General features: G+C 39.2%; 2 protein-coding genes across 4 annotated transcripts in view; one reads left to right on the forward strand and one right to left on the reverse strand.

Moving 5' to 3' along the window:
• LOC139976948 (uncharacterized) overlaps positions 1–10,153 on the reverse strand; it is a 32,791-nt gene extending 22,638 nt beyond the window's left edge. The window contains exons 1-3 of one of the 3 annotated variants that reach the window (XM_071985853.1): positions 9,909–10,153; positions 7,311–8,120; positions 6,169–6,380 (exon numbers count right to left, since the gene is read on the reverse strand). In XM_071985853.1, the coding sequence (XP_071841954.1) occupies positions 6,169–6,380; positions 7,311–7,791 (693 nt within the window). In that variant the 5' untranslated portion in view covers positions 7,792–8,120; positions 9,909–10,153. Of the gene's footprint in view, positions 1–6,168; positions 6,381–7,310; positions 8,121–9,904 lie in introns of all 3 variants that reach the window. The other 2 variants (XM_071985851.1, XM_071985852.1) reach the window with 2 other exon arrangements.
• A 1,255-nt stretch (positions 10,154–11,408) lies between these two features.
• On the forward strand, positions 11,409–17,719 carry LOC139976958 (palmitoyltransferase ZDHHC23-B-like). Its single transcript, XM_071985884.1, has 4 exons — positions 11,409–11,565; positions 11,878–12,582; positions 13,574–13,738; positions 14,488–17,719. Exons 1-4 carry the CDS (start codon positions 11,447–11,449, stop codon positions 14,699–14,701), a joined length of 1,203 nt encoding a protein of 400 aa, XP_071841985.1. The 5' UTR covers positions 11,409–11,446; the 3' UTR covers positions 14,702–17,719.
• The last annotated feature ends 1,117 nt before the right edge of the window (positions 17,720–18,836 follow it).

Consider the following 18,836-nt stretch of genomic DNA (forward strand, 5'->3'; position numbering starts at 1 on the left):
CTAGTCGTAACAATAATTCCCTGTTGCGCATGCGCAGTTGCTATTTTTACGACTAGGAGTAAGTATATACTATTTTTATGACCAGGAGTAACAATAATTTCCGGTTAGGGTTAGGTTTAGGGTTAGGGTTGGATTGAGGGTTAGAGTTAAGGTTACCCCTACTACATGCGCAGTTGCTTTATTTACTTTGAATTCGCATGAATTCGCCGATGTCGTAAAAATAGTTTATAAATAATTGTTACGACTAGTTGTAAGAATAGCCACGGCTTATCAATATATCCTTCACAAAGAACATACTGTACATATCATGTGGATATTTCCTAGCATGGGTGGTGATATGAGCACTATACACAACCTACGGAGACGCAAGAAGCAGACAAAGGGATTCTCGGTTCTTATAGGCATTGAAGACTCGCCCCAAACCGTGTGCGGCCATCTGAAAAAGTTAACTTTAAAACGACACTTGCTTGCAAGTGTCGTTTTGTTTGTGTCGCTACAAAATGCAGACAGTAATGAAACGTGATACCTTGTCCATCGCTGTATCGTTTGTATACTGTGCTGTGGGTATTGACCGCAGCTGTATGTACTGAATGTACACTAATGTCTAATTACCAACGGTAGCAAGAGCTGTGTGTGTATTTTCTGGGATCGATGGTGGTGTTTAACACTTCTGTTACACTTCATTTGAAGCTAGGTCAAAATTACCAGCATGAGACGAAACTTCTTTTTGCGCGAGTCTTCACACCCTTTAAGTAACTCGTCAAATAGCAAGCAACAAGCTTGCAGCATGATAGGAGTGACCTATGTATGCAATCTACTGGATAATATGAGATAACAGTCTATGATTCATGCTACTGTAGGTTCTTTGTATTTCTGATACAGGAAGTACATCAAAACATCATTATCCTAGGCAATGTTACTAACTTTATCGTACAGATCTGTTACCTGTCGCCTCGAACTGACTAAATACTGACTGTGTAAATAATAATTACTGTATGTTAATAGTAGCTTGGAGCACGTCGTGTGACCCACCATGGTTTAGTAAGTTCTCCTATTGCAAAGGGAGCCTTCCAAGTAATATAAAATTTGATGGTACGTGTATCGTATCGGCAATGAGCATTAATCAATGATGCAATATCAAAAGCTATTAAAGTTATATTGCCAGCAAGAGTATATCAAGTAATTAAATTCCATACAAAACAAAGTCAACAGATGCCATCATTGTGCTGTGTGTGAAAGGCACGAAATATTACAACGCTACAACAACACAAACCTTGAACTGCAGACATACTGTATATGCGCAGAGGTAACTACGGAGACCATGAGTTTAGACTGGCTTTTGGCTAAGATACGGTACCTCACCTAACCCTGCACCAAGATCAAGTGCAGACATATGGCCAGGGGTAACTACGTAGACAGTAGGTTTAGACTGGCTTTTGGCTAAGATACGGTACCTCACCTAACCCTTTACCAAGAGCAAGTGCAGACATATGGCCAGAGGTAACTACGTAGACAGTGAGTTTAGACTGGCTTTTGGCTAAGATACGGAACCTCACCTAACCCTTTACCAAGATCAAGTGCAGACATATGGCGAGGGGTAACTAAGTAGACAGTGAGTTTAGACTGGCTTTTGGCTAAGATACGGAACCTCACCTAACCCTTTACCAAGATCAAGTGCAGACATATGGCGAGGGGTAACTACGTAGACAGTGAGTTTAGACTGGCTTTTGGCTAAGATACGGTACCTCACCTAACCCTTTACCAAGATCAAGTGCAGACATATATGGCCAGATGTAACTAAGTAGACAGTGAGTTTAGACTGGCTTTTGGCTAAGATACGGTACCTCACCTAACCCTGCACCAAGATCAAGTGCAGACATATGGCCAGGGGTAACTACGTAGACAGTGAGTTCAGACTGGCTTTTGGCTAAGATACAGTACCTCACCTACAGTAACCCTTTACCAAGATCAAGTGCAGACATATGGCCCAGGGTAACTATGTAGACAGTGAGTTTAGACTGGCTTTTGGCTAAGATACGGTACCTCACATACAGTAACCCTTTACCAAGATCAAGTGCAGACATATGGCCAGGGGTAACTACGTAGACAGTGAGTTTAGACTGGCTTTTGGCTAAGATACGGTACCTCACCTCACCCTTTACCAAGATCAAGTGCTGACATATGCGAAGAGGTAACTAAGTAGACAGTGAGTTTAGACTGGCTTTTGGCTAAGATATGGGACCTCACCTAACCCTTTACCAAGATCAAGTGCAGACATATGGCCAGGGGTAACTACGTAGACAGTGAGTTTAGACTGGCTTTTGGCTAAGATACGGTACCTCACCTCACCCTTTACCAAGATCAAGTGCTGACATATGCGAAGAGGTAACTAAGTAGACAGTGAGTTTAGACTGGCTTTTGGCTATTAAGATATGGAACCTCACCTAACCCTTTACCAAGATCAAGTGCAGACATATGCGCAGAGGTAACTAAGTAGACAGTGAGTTTAGACTGGCTTTTGGCTAAGATATGGAACCTCACCTAACCCTTCACCAAGATCAAGTGCAGACATATGGCCAGGGGTAACTATGTAGACAGTGAGTTTAGACTGGCTTTTGGCTAAGATACGGTACCTCACCTCATCCTTTACAAAGATCAAGTGCTGACATATGCGCAGAGGTAACTAAGTAGACAGTGAGTTTAGACTGGCTTTTGGCTAAGATATGGAACCTCACCTAACCCTTTACTAAGATCAAGTGCAGAAATATGGCCAAGGGTAACTACGTAGATCTGTGAGTTTAGACTGGCTTTTGGCTAAGATACGGCACCTCACCTAACGCTTTACCAAGATCAAGTGCAGACATATATGCCCAGGGGTAACTACATAGACAGTGAGTTTAGACTGGCTTTTGGCTAAGATACGGTACCTCACCTAACCCTTTACAAAGATCAAGTGCAGACATATGGCCAGGGGTAACTACGTAGACAGTGAGTTTAGACTGGCTTTTGGCTAAGATTTGGTACCTCACCTAACCCTTTACAAAGATCAAGTGCAGACATATGGCCAGGGGTAACTACGTAGACAGTGAGTTTAGACTGGCTTTTGGCTAAGATACGGTACCTCACCTAACCCTTTACCAAGATCAAGTGCAGACATATGGCCCGGGGTAACTACATAGACCTGTGTGTTTAGACTGGCTTTTAGCTAAGATACGGTCCTTCACCTAACCCTTTACCAAGATAAAGTGCAGACATATGGCCAGGGGTAACTACGTAGAGGGGCGGGGTGGGGAGAGGGGGTGACCTTGAGACTGGAGCAAGTTGTTTGGTTTTTGTTACCCGACACTACGGTATCTGAGGTTAATTTCTTTTAACAAGTTCCAGTATTGAGCAGTTACATGCTTCTGTACTAAAAAACAGTGTGAGCTGATTGTGAAACTAATCATCAACTGAGTCTTGGAGAAGTGGATTGTCCAAATGTCTGTGGTAGCTCCACCACAACCTCTCACAGAAACTTTAAGTTAACTTGATAGACCTCATTTTAATATCTTTTGCAAGTGTTGGGAAATAATTTCAAATTCTAAACAGTACCACAGATCACTAGACATCTCATAAAACAGCTACATCCTGGCTGATTGCCCTCATTTGAAAATTGAGAAGACCATAACAGTTTTCATCAAGACACAATAATTATTAAAAACTACAGTAATGACGATACTTCAAAATATCTGCTAATGTCTTTAATTTTGCAATATTTCGGTTATGCCTAGCCAGCTTTGAGGAAGAAGAAATCTGCAGATATAAACTTGTGTAACATAAATGAACTTATTTATTTTCAAAAATTACCAATTGATATTACCCCTAATAAATGAAAGCTAATCAAACTTGGTGTATGTAACATTGAGGATGCGAGAAGCTGTGAGTACTGGTATGAGTGGAGGGGTGGTGGTGCGGTGGGGTGGGGGGTGGAGGGAACTACTATCATCATAACAATCCTGCTTGTAAGAGTGTCCAGGTTCTGATCCCAAAATCTGAAGCCAAATGATCGTTAATTGTGATTCCTTACCATTTTGTTTTATTATTAGTGCAAATCGAGTAACCATGCCGACCGCCCAACCATCAGACTTTCAACTGTTTTTCAGCTAAATTACTACAAATGCTGTAAATGAAATAGCAGCATGTGGTGAAATATTTTCACATTTCAAGGCACACATGGACGGACGGACAGACAGAATGCAGAGACGGACGTGGAAACGACGGTGATGGGGTTGACGGACAAACTTCAGGCATTTTACCAAGCGTACAGCTGTTCTATGGGTTATATGGATGGTTGATCAACCAATTCATGCAGCAGAAGTTATCACTTCGACATTATATATAACATGATCATACCATGAACTTTATCAGGAAGGAGATGGTTTCGGTGGCTGAACAATTGGCCTTGCAGTACTAAGTGTAGGACAGATACTGTACTACTGTACAGTGTCTATAGATATGTACAGTGCATGATCGTCTTTCAAAGCAGCTTCAAGCAGTTTGGTGTGGTTTTGCTTGGTTTGTTTATGTACGTACAATATTACACTGCATATATATTGCACACAGTCTTATAAATCCCTCTGTACACATACATCATACATTTCATGTTTGTATACAGTATAAGTCATACTTTGCATAGAGTTATGATTTACTGCAGTCCTGGCACATAATATGACATGGGAACTAAGTTACAACAACAAACTTGAAAAAAAATTATTATTAAAATTATTCAAAAAAATTATCATATACCCAATTACAAAATCAGCTCTCCTTGAGACTTGAGTGCAGTAATATGACACTGTCTCTCAGTGCGTTTTGCAAAACAATCATGTAAGAAAAGTGATGTACGTTTACCCAGGTTGCTTGGTTTGGTATGTACTGTATGTACAATATTACACTGCTTATTACACACAGTCTTATCCCTTTATACTACATAACATTTCATGTAAACATGTCAAACTTTGCATAGAGTTATGATTAATGCAGTCCTATCACATAATATGACATGTTAAATAAATAACAACTAGAAGACTTTGGGACACTAATAGAAATTATCATACCCAGTACAAACTTAACTCCCCTGGAGACTTTCGTGCAGTAATATAATATGTCTTTCAGTGAGTTTTTTCACAAAAATGATTTACAAAAGGAGAGATGTTAGTTTATCTAAAAGACAAAAAAAAAGTCCCTTAAATTCCTAATCAGTGACTTTGATCATGTTTGTGTATTACTTCCAAAACAGTATCAGCATTAGAATGATTTGAAGCTATTATTTGGATCACCATCTTACACAAAATATTTAAAAGGATTTGCTGGTGGCCGAAGTTGATCGGTAGGCAAAAATTCTGAAAAGTTCTTCAATCCTTAGTTCAGAAACCACATGCTCATACAGTAGCTCATTTTGTACGTAGAGATATGAATTTTTTCAAAATTGGTGATATTTTGTAAATTAATGCATCTAGCAACAGAAGACTGGATGTCATCAGGGCACTCCAGCTGACAATGTCTTTGTTTTTCTTAATAATTCAATTCTTTATCCACAGAGGAAGAGAAATATTTCTTACATTTCTTACTAGGTACATTTTGGGAGGCAATTTTAAGTACAGAAAACTTTCACTGCTTAGTAAACATATCAAACTTGTATCGGGTTTCAAGGATAAATCAAAAAGATGGTAATAGACTACATATAGCTTTCGAAGAGCATTCACCCAGTTGACATCAATGACCCCCTACTGTGATCCAACTTCCAGTAGCTGAAGGTTTAGTCAGTCAAAATAGGTAACTTATTGGTTGCAAAATAGGTTCCATTCAATCAATCATATCTCCAGCTAGTAGCAAGATATTCAGCTGGGGTCTTCTCCAACCAGCCATGTGAAATATTTTTCTCCCCTCATTAAAAGTTTCATATTTTCTGTCACCTGAAATCGTTTTCAAAACTTAGGGGTTGTCCTAGAGAAATTGTTTTATATCATTTCCTATTTGTGTAGCAATGTAACTATTTAAAGCGCACATAATTGTTTCTACGTTTGCATGCGCACCAAGTAAATCAAAGTGGATGGAGCATGACTTGGTCATGAATAACCTGTACCTTCCAGTCTGTATAGCATTTACATGGAGCCCGGTCTTACTTACCCCGGCTCGGCCAGCCCCGAGGCAGTCCTTGACGCCATCTTTGTCGATGTCTTCCTCGCAGTTGACGGCAAATATTTCCGCGTTCGAATAATGCCTCCAGAGCTCATCTCCTGTGTTGCCATCCAATGCCAGCAAACCGCCAAAGCATGGCAACTGATTGTCATAGTAGATTTGACATAGCAGGTACTGGTCACCAAATAAGCCATATGCCACTGAATTGGTTCAAACAGAAATACAAGTTACATTTCGGGACATTTTGTTCAAAACAGATATATCCATCTTTTATTTATGTAATGTTATATGAACCTCATTGCTTAAACTGTTAGGTTAGTAACTTTAAGGCCCATGACCACGCATCTCCCATGAGGACTAAGCCTTGACCCACAAGACCCTCACCATTCAGAATCGATGCTCAGAGAGCTAGTTTGGACTTTGCAATGCCATTGATGTTATGAAATAATTTCTGGAGGGGCAAGTGCTGAAGACTATACAAATATATATTTCTGAAGTCTGAAAAAAGTTCCCCGGCCATCCAGCCAAAGATTTTTGCTGTCCAGGCCATCAAGTGAGGAAAACCAGTGTTGCTCTTAAAGCAAGATTTGGTTACCAAGGGTGGGTTACGTTGTTGTCCAAATTTGTCGCATTTTTGTGTCCCAGTTACATACATTTATCGATATATGGTTAAAACTTTTGCATTATCAAAGCTGATCAAAGTATTTAATTAATAAAGCTAATGATGTCCTACACCATGATTAATTCTATGTGCTCTGCTTGTTATGCTATGTACCTTAATCGACTCTACTGTAAATATATACAATACAAATTACAAACACCTGTTTGAAATGGTTTTCCATAATAAAATTTGGTAAGTTTGCAATTCAACGCTTGATGCCATAATATGGGGTCCGAAAATTTGCACCATATTTAAAACGAAGAAGACAAAATGACCTAATTATTAATACTAAAGATGCATGCAAAACCAAACACTTAATATTCAGATTTACATCTTGTAAATCCGACTATATTTAAATGATGTTCTGATCCATTTGGGTTGGATTAAATACGATGAACATTGATAAAGTTATCTAAGCAATTGATTGACTACCACCGTATGTGAACAGTCGTTTCCAAGCAGCTCTTACTTGTGCCAAATCCAAGGATAGCATCCAGGATTCCATCCCGATTTACGTCCATCATTCTAACAGCCGTCTCTGTGGTGAGAGTAGGGAAATTCTTCATCCAGACCAACTCAACGTCGAACCCTGAGCAGGGTACGAGCTCCTCCTCCTCGTCGATCCTTGTGCCTCCTGGAAGGATCCTCTCTGGTCCCTCCTGGGCCAATGACTGCAGGGCATCGGCGATTACTTTGATCAGGACGAACACGAATAGAGAGACAGAGATGAGACCTAAGAGCAAATAGAATAACTTGAGAAGGCATCTCTTTCTCCGGTAGTATATCGCAGTCTTGGGACCCGGGTGCCGCACCTGGATCTTGGCCTTCTTGGACTTCCTGCTGGACATCAGCGGTTTGGTAGAGCTTTCTGTCATACCTCCCTCTCCGTCGTCGGAAGAATGCTGCTCGTCCAAGTAGACGTCATCGTAAGGCGATGGTCCCTTGGACATCTTAGAAACAGTATGGTGGAATATTATGCACTAGTTAAAAGATGGCAAGATCATGGGCTGAGTGATAGGGCTGTTGCTGTTGAGGAAGGGAATATATACAATCGACTTCCTATAGGACCTCAGATGAGACTAGCCGTCCAGGGACATTTTCTGCGACTTGTTCACAAGTTCATGTACGAAGGAGAGGAGTCCAATTCTTTTGTTGATAATCTACTACACAGGATTGGCATAACCATCTCACCAGCTGTCATAAAGAACACTCTGAAATATCCGGACGGTGATCGACTGATCGAGTGAAGTAGACACGATGAGACTATTTTGCATTGATTCTGAAAAGTAATCAAACAGTAAGGTACATCGATGTAACAAATAAAGATAACAGATGATTCACATACCGTTTAACTACACAGGCATAGCGTGCAATAAGAGGAATCCAAAAATACGATACATTAATTTCCCAGAAAAATATGATTAAATCTAATCGAAAAGTGTGCAAAATTTATTATGTACAATTAGGTTGAGAGATTGCTGGCTATAACAATTTTTTCTTGCGCTCTGCTCAGCACATTGTCACTCACACAGCTGAAATGTAGTTGAATCTTACTTGAAAGCTCTTCTCTGCCACTTGCTAAGTTGCATCAAAATAAAAATAATTCTTGGGTTATAACGCAAGGTACTGTAAGTGGCTTCTGACCCGGGGCATAGCTTGAGCACTATATATAGACGGGGGGGGGGGGGGAGGCCTAGGGAGGTGAAGTGTAGTGCCATGTTTTGCTGACTTAAAACGAAGAAAATACCGACAGAGAGTGTTTATAAACAAATTGCAAGTTCAACAGCATGAGGTCCAGTTGGCAGGGGTCTGCTGAAGCCTTAAGGTCCCCTAGTTGGGATTCTGGCCCATTGAAAATGCCAAGGGCTATGGTATTTTAGTGCATAAATGGAGTTAAACTTCGACTTGTACTATGGCAAATGAGTTGTAATGAAAATAGAGAGTTGTCTAGTACAGTCTACATATGTATTCCAAACTCCTCTCCTCCCTGCACACCCCCCCCCCCCTCCCCTTCTTTCATCTTTCTTTTGTCTTTCTCTCTCTCCCTGTCTCCAGTGGCGTACCTAGAATAGTTGGCCCCCGAGACACATCTTTCCTTTGTCACCCTGCCTTTGCTGTCCTGGGATGGGGGAATTTTATTTTAAGGATTGAACTGATTATGAACTCTCATTCTTTAGTGTATGTTTCTTAATTTTCTTTTCTATTATTTGTTCATAATATTAATTTTTTAGCATGTTTAAATGGAGTGTGAAATGTTTAGGGCAGTGCTTGGTGTAAGGATTTAATTTTGCAGTATATGCCTTCTTAGGGCACTGACATACATTTGCAGCCAACGAAAAAAGAAATCCATGGCTGGAACAACTTGTTTTTCAAGTAACTGAGAGTCCTACGATCAACAGTTAATGATAATGATGGTTTGTATGTGATATGATATGAAAGCATGCAATGAATTGGGTTCCTATTATGTTACTTGATTGAATGAATTTTAACTTGTAATTTAACTTGTTATCTTCCATGGTTACTACATTCCCACTCTGTTTCTGAACATATAGGCTAGAGCCAGATAGATAACATTGAAATTATTCTGGCAGTTTGGGAGATCAGTAGGGCCCATGCCTGTTGACTAGCAGTACTTAGCACTGATCGCAGTGCGGTGTACAGCCCTAGCCTTAGATTATGTCAGGTGACACAGCCAATCCTAGCTACCTGCCTAGGTCTTCCTTCTCTTTGTCGTGTACAGCAAGTTAGACCTAATCCTACATGAACTTGATTTTGGGAAAGGCCTAAAGTTAGGCCTAGCCTTGCTAACCAGGCTCTAGGCTAGGTGTGACAATTTAGCCTAGCCTACTATAAATAGAAGTAGAAACTGAACATTTACCTTAACCCAGTATTATTATTGCTAGTGTTACTAGTATTAGGCCTATGGAGGACTGTTTTATCTGCTTAGTACTATTAGGAGTAGAAACTGAACAGTTACCTCAAAACAGTATTATTGCTAGTGTTAATACTAGTATTAGGCCTATGGAGGACTGTTTTATTTGGTTTAGACTAGAGTATACTCACTGACCCGTTGCAGCTTTGCGAAGTAGGCCTGGAGTAACGTGATGATATTCAGTCAATGAGCTGCGTCGCTAGAAACTCCGAGGTGTTCCTGGAAAGTTGATTTCATTATACATTATGACTAGATTATATACCTCATATTTTCTCTGATTATAAACACTAATTTGGTGTACCGCTTTTCTACCAAGACTACAAATAACAGACCGGTATAACCATTACCCTACACAGTGACAGTTTGTTTATATCGCTGCATAGCTTATGAAAGGAAATCTGTGTACATCAAAGATTGTTCACAGGAAGAAGAGAAATGTATTGAAGGAGACGGTCACTACGTGATGTCAGGTTTTTCGGTCAATGAGCCCTCACTTGATTGATACATTGTGCAAGATAAAAGAAAGATTAATGAACATGATTTTTAGTGAGCCTTTTTATTCTTGAGTCGGGGGGGGGGGCGGGAGAGGGGAACTTTATCAAATTAGTCCAGGCAAGACAAGTTACCTCTCGCTTGAAAAAAACCTGTCGAAAGATTTTGCTTATGTATAGATTAAACATGTAATTTACTAAAGAAAAAAAAAACTTCGTTTATCTTTCCTTCATTGTAAACTGTAGAACTGGCGAAGGTCTTACGAGGGAGTTGTTATGGAACTTACCCCACCTTGAAAATGATGGCGTACTTTCATGTGATATTCCAGACTGCTTCTTCCTCGTTTTGATAGGATATCAGTATTTTCTTCTCTATACCCGTGTATAATCTTTGGTGCATATGTATTTGACATTTCGATGGGAGGCGCTTGAGCAGACGTCGACAAAGTCACGTAGTAATTTCAGGTTTGGCTAGTACATGCGGACTAAAAGTTAATTTAAAATAAAACAAAAACTGTTGGCAAACTGCTAATCCACTAAAGAGCCTGTCTCAGAATATTCATGCCTCTGGAGTAAATCCTGCTAGGATCGAAAAGTCAGGCCCACTTACTTTTACACAAAAGTTAATTTGTTATAGAAATCCGTAATTACTTGACTGCATTTTCCCGGCACAATTGAATGCCATCTAAAAAGATTGGCGAAGTTGCCCTTTTGAAGAAATACATGTCTCTCAGTGTTTCTCGTTATATATTTTTTCTTTGCCTTCTTTTTTGGAGACTGTTTTTTTTTCAAGAAATATATGTTTGATTGGCTGTATATTCAAGTAAAGTAGATAACCAAATGTTGTTTACGTAAAATTATACTTTGGCATCTCTGTTGTATTCAAGATTTATGGACTTGTCTTCTTTTTCGAGAAAGATGTTTAATTGTTTGCCTGTTTTGGGTTTTTTTTTCCTCCTAGAAATATAATTTGGAGCCTTGATAGTGCTCAAAATATATATTTCTCGAAACAAACCCTGACAAGCCAAAATGTATATCTCAGAAAAATCAAAGACGTCAAAATTATATAGTTTATATAGTGGCTATATGAAAAAGACAGAAATACAAATTTCGTGTAAATGGATCTAACGGGCCTCCGTAGATTACTACCTTACACTTGAACGCGGAAACGGAAATGAAAGAATGGACGACAGCAAAGACGGACCGCTATGTTGCTGCGAATATATCAATCATAATGGAGAATCTAGTCATATCTTGGCGATATGTTGTGATTGCGAGGACCTTGATGGCGCTTGCGATAGGTATGTAAAATATCTGTAATTGTTTTCAAATGCTAATGGATAGAAGGAAGATCAATTTTGTGGTTGACATGTTATTAAACCAATGCCTAGGCTACAGCATTATATGGGCCTGGTTACGCGAAATAAACTTCGGACTAGGGCATAGCGGAATTAGTAAACCGTACAATACGCCCAATGTTAGGGATAACTTGCGTTCGGATCCATCATTACTCGCCGGACTTGTGAACGTGTATTTTTATTTAAATTTGCTTTTAGAAACTATTAGCTGAAGACCAGGGTTTACACATTTCTTGTGGTTTTTTCTTGTTACAGTCTTTTAAAAGGTGAGGCCATCGGAGATGAGACAGTGAATCTGATATCAGAAGATGTGCTTGACAGAATACGGATCCCAAATCCATTTGGTGGTGGAGCCAAACGAATTGACCACATCCTCGATCTCACCATATTTCCTCCTATTTTGTGTCTTCCATTGGGTATTTATGTATCAGCTCTCAATCCAGTCCTGACGCTAATTGTCTGCTTCGTGGTCGCACCTCTCTCTATTTATTGGTATTATCGTAAGGTCTTGAAGCACAGGAAGCGGACCCAGTTTTTCATGAGTTGGGCCTTGACGTCCTTCGCTTCCATGTACACCCTGATGGTTTTGGTAATATACCCAGAGGATGTCATTTCGCAGCCCGAGTTTGCTGCCATGACTCTACTATTTGTATTCTTTCATGTTTGCTTCTTCAACACTAAGAGAGGTGCTGGCTCTGTGACCTATGACCCCCCTTCCAATGGCATAAAATCTAAACCTAAACAGCCATCCAGAAAGCGGAATCATGTAAATTTGGATAGCCAATTGCAGGAACCAAGTTTCTGTCAAGATCACCATGAAGCCGTGTCCATTACTGAAGGCGATCAACCCCATTCCACTGAAAACTGGTGCCAGGTCTGCCAGATTCCACGACCTCCCAGGGCCGGTCACTGTCGCATCTGTTCAAGATGCTTTCCCCGGCTTGACCATCACTGTGTGTGGTAAGCTTACTACATAATTTTGTACCTTGTAGTTTCTGTAACTTGTCACATGGGTCAGCCTCTCAAAGAAGATCCTGCTTTTATACACATAGTTATACCTTGACAGGGTATTAAAATGGGAAGGGGGGAGGGGGTGGGGAGGGTGAAGGATCAAAATGTCAGACCCACCAATTTAACACATAGGGATACCTTGACTGGGTTTTGGCAAATAGTATTAAAAGGGGCAAATGGAAGGGAGAATGAACTGTGTTACAATTCAAAAGTTTAAGAATGTATGTGATAAAGGTATTCTTTCGTATTTACAGAAAACAGAATAATGAAATTATATTGTATCAGTCTTAGAAATTGAGACACCTAATATCAGCTTACACATGTGCAACATAGTCCCGTAACACCATTAGTATCTGCATAGATGACATGATCTAAGAATCAATACCCTACTAATACTTAAGAGCTTACGTGGTAATGCCGGTGGCATTTAACTTGCTCTTTAGTCATTCATCTGCTCTCACCCTAGCTGCACTTCATATAGTATAAATTTTGCTTCATTTTTGGCTTGCTATATAGCAGTAAAGTTTAAAATATAAGTAAAGATATATACAAATTGCGAGAAGTTTTATGATTTAGTCAAGAAAATTCTGCTTTGAAGCTAGATATATTTGATATGGCAGTTGATTTGTTATGGAAATATTTTGAGAAAGTGAAATTTCTACAGTATGCTCGCACAAAGTTTGCACAGAATAGGCTTGAATTAGATCTTCATAGTGAAAGAGCATTCAAGTACCATACAGGTTTTTGGACATTGGGTGCTGATATTCCTTTCGAAGAGATGCAGATATCTTTTGATATATAGTTTAAAGCCTTAGCTAAATATAGGTCGGTCTGAATGTTTCTCATGTATTTTTAGTTGTTAACTAAACCTCCAGCTATGTATTAGAACATAGATGTATCCATTGTAATCTTGCGATTCTTTTTCCTTTCTTTTTGTCAGGCTCGACTGTTGTATCGGTAGAGAAAACCATCGCTCTTTCATCTTATGTCTGCTGGTCTTTATTCTGGGGTGTCTCTGGGGTTCATTGAGAGTCATTGTCATCTTGTTTGGAGGCGATGAAGAGGAATTCCTACCAATGTGTCTTGAGGTCTATGCCTCTAGAACGTGAGCAAATTTGATTTAACAAAACAAGCGCTAAGTACTATGAAACTACTGAAGTACTATGAAACAACTGATGAAATGACTGTGCTTTTTAAAGAACCTTTAGAAGGGAGGTGCGATGCCAGATTGAATCATAAACCCAGTGCTTTATCCATTGACCAGATTGGGTGGTGGACATTCAAACTGTGTTTCAAACTTACATTTAAAGAGCTGGTCTGTAGGAAACGTCATTTCATTCATACCACTGTTTCAAACTGCTATTTAAAAGAGTAGGACTTGGCAATTCAAATATTTTTACATTCTGCAGTCTCTGAGAGTCTCTGGTTGCCCCAGAAAATATTCAAAATTATAGACAAAAATGGTGCATTCTGAGGAGGCATATTCAGACTATAAATTAAGTCTTGATATATTTATTAGGTTTATATACATAAGGTTGTGGTAATTACTACTTTTGAAGTTTTTCTCTGAGGTTAGAAAGAGGGTTTTCAATCACACCCTTCCTGGATCCATGCCTGCATCTAATAATACTGGATGGTTATAACAAGTGGTCGGATATATAACATCTCTAACCCATTTCCAATTATTCTCTCGATATCGATATATTTGATATCTCCGGAATGGTTTGTACGTTCCTCTGGTCATCATAAGTCTTACAGACACAGAGAGATTGTTGATTTTCCAAAGATTGGTACAGTATATAATTCTTCTTTCTGTTTTTATTTCATTTTGTGTTTCTCTCTCTCTCTCTGTAGGTCTGCGATTGTGTTTGTGTCGTCCCTGTACGTTCTCGGATCGGGCATCTCTGTCACGTCACTTCTTCTTCACCAGGTCTGGTTAATCTCCCACAATTGGACTTTCAGAGAGCGGAGGCTAGCAAAAGTCACCAATTCTGAATCGCGGCTCAGTGAATTGGATAAAGGTTTCTTCAAAAACTGGCAAAATTTCCTATTTGGAAATTTAGAGTAGTCAGTCTTTGATAGAGGGATGGGGGGAGGAAGGAGAAGGGGAAGGTAAATACACTTTTTATGTTTTTTTTGGGGGGGTGGGGGAAATTTTGTTGGGTTGAATAATGGCCTTGCCATGTGAATAATCAAGCAGGTCTGGCAAAACCCACAACAGAAATTACCTCACTTATAGAATAGCTTTTCCATTATATCAGCCACTTTGGGTATGTCTGTTTTAATATTCATCATATGAGTGCCTATTCAAATTGAGTCCCTTGTTCAGTATCTGATGCCTATATATTGGACACATTCTTTTGCCCTCGCCAATTTACTGGGCCCACCATGTCTCATATCCTTAATGACTGTTATCATACACTTTCATGTTACACTTTTTCTTCTTTTGCCCATAGGCCCCATACTCATTTATCAGACACTCTTTTCCCCATACCCAATTATCAGTCACTTCCCCATTCCCATTTTTCAGATACTAACTCTTTCCGATCCCATACCCTGTTCTCAAACACTCCATTTTGTGGGGTGGGGAGGTGGAAGATGTTGATCAGTGGGTGTTGTGAGAAGAGAGGCACTAGTATTCAATTTGTTTTCTTTTTCAAAACTTGCAGGCTTTTAACCGTGCAAATAAATATTAAGGGATGTCTTGTGTGTAACCATATTATGTATATATTTGGAAATACCATAATATTTGTGTATCTTTGCAGATCAAAAATTGATTGATGATGGTCTTGCATACATTGTAAATGTTCACAAGGTTTGTATTATTCAATGCATGGCAGACCCAACATGGTTAACTGTGGTCTTTCCCTCCTTTTACAAACATAAGCTGCATATTATGCAACTGGTGGTATGCATACCATGCAGTTATGCTGGTCTTGCATACATTGTGAATGCTCACAAGGTTTGTATTATTCAATGCATGGCAGACCCAACATGGTTTACTGTGGTCTTTCCCTCCTTTTACAAACATAAGCTGCATATTATGCAACTACATGGCGGTATGCATACCATGCAGTTATGCTGGTCTTGCATACATTTTAAATACTCACTAGGTTTGTATTATTCAATGCATGGCAGACCCAACATGGTTTACTGTGGTCTTTCCCTCCTTTTACAAACATAAGCTGCATATTATGCAACTACATGGTGGTATGCATACCATGCAGTTATGCTGGTCTTGCATACATTGTGAATGCTCACACTTTTTTTATTATGCAAATGAAGTATGCAGACCTTATTCACTTTGTTTATGATGGACTTGCATGCATGCGTATCTTGGTATGTATACAGTACCATACAGACCTGAAATCCAATTATCCTTTTAAATGCCTTTAAGGACATTCATGTGTATAAACTAACCATAGCGGTCTTACATGAGGATGGTCACAGGTTCAAAGTCAGTGATATAAATTACACCATACAGACCTGAAATCCAATAATCCTTTTTTTAAATGCCTTTAAGTACATTCATACACATTAGCTACCTATATCAGTCTTATATGTGGAAGGTTCTATATATAACAAATCTATAATGTTTGTCATGTGTTCAGCACATGTCATGCAGACCTAACACATACTTTTACCATATTATCTTTTGTTTTGTAGTTTTCTTCTAAGCAATCTAAGTGTACAGTATAGAGACACATGTAAACCCTTTGTTCACTGCAATCCAACTTTTGTCTTTATGAAATATTGTCAAGTGTGCACCTCTCAAAGCTGTTTGGATTTGCCCATTCCGAAGGGGTTCTTCAAAAGTATCCTTCAACCGTTTGGAATGTGTGACTGTCAAATTTCACAAACAGTTCCTCATGAAAAACCTTCCAAGTTGCTCTGACTGCTATTAACGTTAGGATTTATGTGTCAGTGGCGGACCTAGGGGTATTGGTCACATTTGGCCAGCACCTATATTGGCAGAAATATGTCATATTATGATACCTAAAATATACATAAACTAAAGACCGCTGTTAGAGCATTTTGTCAGAAAATTACACCAACAAAATGTGACAAATGTCAATAGGTAGATGAGAGTGCAATAAAAAGTCTATAATCGCGAATAAGTAAAAAGTGGTAAAATGAATGCTGAAAAGGGCGCCAGCAGTCCATTTGAGTCCGTCCGGGGGGGGGGGGGCATCCGCCCCCTTGACTGTACGGACGCTCCGCCACTGATATTTGTGTGTCTGTTGTGAATGCAGCTGGTGATTCACATAACTTAGGAGTCCGACTTGTGACAACTTTGTTCTCCTTGTCACCAATGTGTGACATTGTCGGAGTAATTATATAAAGTATTAAAGTAACAGGAACGTATTACATAATTACTGGCCTGCAGTTGTTATGTCATATCATTGAAGTTTGTGATATCACACAAGTTTGTGATCAATGTAATTGTGGCCTGGAAATACAGTAACTATTGATGTTTGTGAGATCACCACTGGTGGTTTATTGGAACTATTTTGCTACGATTTTCTTCGTTTCCATAAGTTAATATTAGTGGATTATTAGCTGAAATCTATGTATATGTCGATAATTATTAAGTGTGAAATGTTGGTATTATGTAAGAAATATTGTCAATGTTGTGGAATGACCTATTGGCTATCGTGGTGTGTGTGTGTGATACATTTTATTTTTTATTTGCAACCACAAAGTATTTTACTCAGCATAACTATACCGCATCATTTATTTCTATTTTTTTCTTTCAATTGAGACGTGACAGATTGTCTTTCAAAATCATACATGCAAAAAGCGGTGTCTTTCTGCTTGTCTGAAGTCGTCCTCGTAATGTTGATTATAAAGCAGTGTACGTGTATTAACATGAAGCCCCTAGTGCACCAAGGAGCTGATGGCATCATTAATTTAGCCTAAATTAAATGGTCGTGCCAAGTTAGAATTGCTGATGGGCCAGCCATTCCATGTCATAATGGAACTTTTATTTTATTAGTAATCAGATGTCTGAGCTTTGCAATTTCAGAGTTTTTGAAGTGTTATGCAGTCATGAAGATAAAAATGAAAATAAAATGTGATAGTGGTACTGCTGTGTTATTTTTATCATTTAATTACAAATAGCTTTAATAGTCATTTCCCTCTAGTAGCAAACCTCAATTGCAATGAACAACATTGATATGAATCGTGCTGCATCCAGTGATAATACCTCAATCAGTCTTAACAGAAATTCAAGTACCTCAACAAACGCGAAAATACCTCAACCAGCCTCAACAGATGTGAAAATACCTCAATCAGCCTCAACAGATGTGAAAATACCTCAATCAGCCTCAACAGATATGAATATACCTCAATAAACCTCGACAGATGTGAAAATAACTTGATCAGCCTCAACAGATATGAAAGTACCTCAATCAGCCTCAACAGATGTGAAAATACCTCAATCAGCCTCAACAGATGTGAAAATACCTCAATCAGCCTCAACAGATATGAATATACCTCAATAAACCTCGACAGATGTGAAAATAACTTGATCAGCCTCAACAGATATGAAAGTACCTCAATCAGCCTGAACAGATGTGAAAATACCTCAATCAGCCTCAACAGATATGAAGGTACCTCAATCAGCCTGAACAGATGTGAAAATACCTCAATCAGCCTCAACAGATGTCAATGTACCTCAATCAGTCTCAACAGATGTGAAGGTACCTCAATAAGACTCAACAGATGTGAAAATACCTTAATCAGCCTCAACAGCTGTGACAATACCTCAATCAGCCTCAACAGATATGAATATACCTCAATAAACCTCGACAGATGTGAAAATAACTTACCTCAATCAGCCTCAACAGATGTGAAAATACCTCAATCAGCCTCAACAGATATGAAGGTACCTCAATCAGCCTGAACAGATGTGAAAATACCTCAATCAGCCTCAACAGTTGTGGAAATACCTCAATCAGCCTAAACAGATGTGAATATACCTCAATCAGCCTCAACAGCTGTGAAAATACCTCAATCAGCCTGAACAGATGTGAATATACCTCAATCAGCCTCAACAGCTGTGAAAATACCTCAATCAGTCTCAACAGATGAAAATACCTCAACCAGCCTCAACAGATGTGAATATACCTCAAGAAGCCTCGACATATGTGGAAATAACTCGATCAGCCTCAACAGATGTGACTATACCTCAAGAAGCCTCG

The sequence above is a fragment of the Apostichopus japonicus genome, chromosome 12 (assembly GCF_037975245.1).
Source record: "Apostichopus japonicus isolate 1M-3 chromosome 12, ASM3797524v1, whole genome shotgun sequence".
NCBI classification, from domain to species: domain Eukaryota; kingdom Metazoa; phylum Echinodermata; class Holothuroidea; order Aspidochirotida; family Stichopodidae; genus Apostichopus; species Apostichopus japonicus.

Bases quoted from the DNA above. Each gene is read 5' to 3' on its own strand.
- LOC139976958 (XM_071985884.1), top strand. From the start codon at position 11,447: ATGGACGACAGCAAAGACGGACCGCTATGTTGCTGCGAATATATCAAT. The intron at 11,566-11,877 runs GTATGTAAAATA...TTCTTGTTACAG, and splicing joins CTTGATGGCGCTTGCGATAG to TCTTTTAAAAGGTGAGGCCA. The intron at 12,583-13,573 runs GTAAGCTTACTA...TCTTTTTGTCAG, and splicing joins CTTGACCATCACTGTGTGTG to GCTCGACTGTTGTATCGGTA.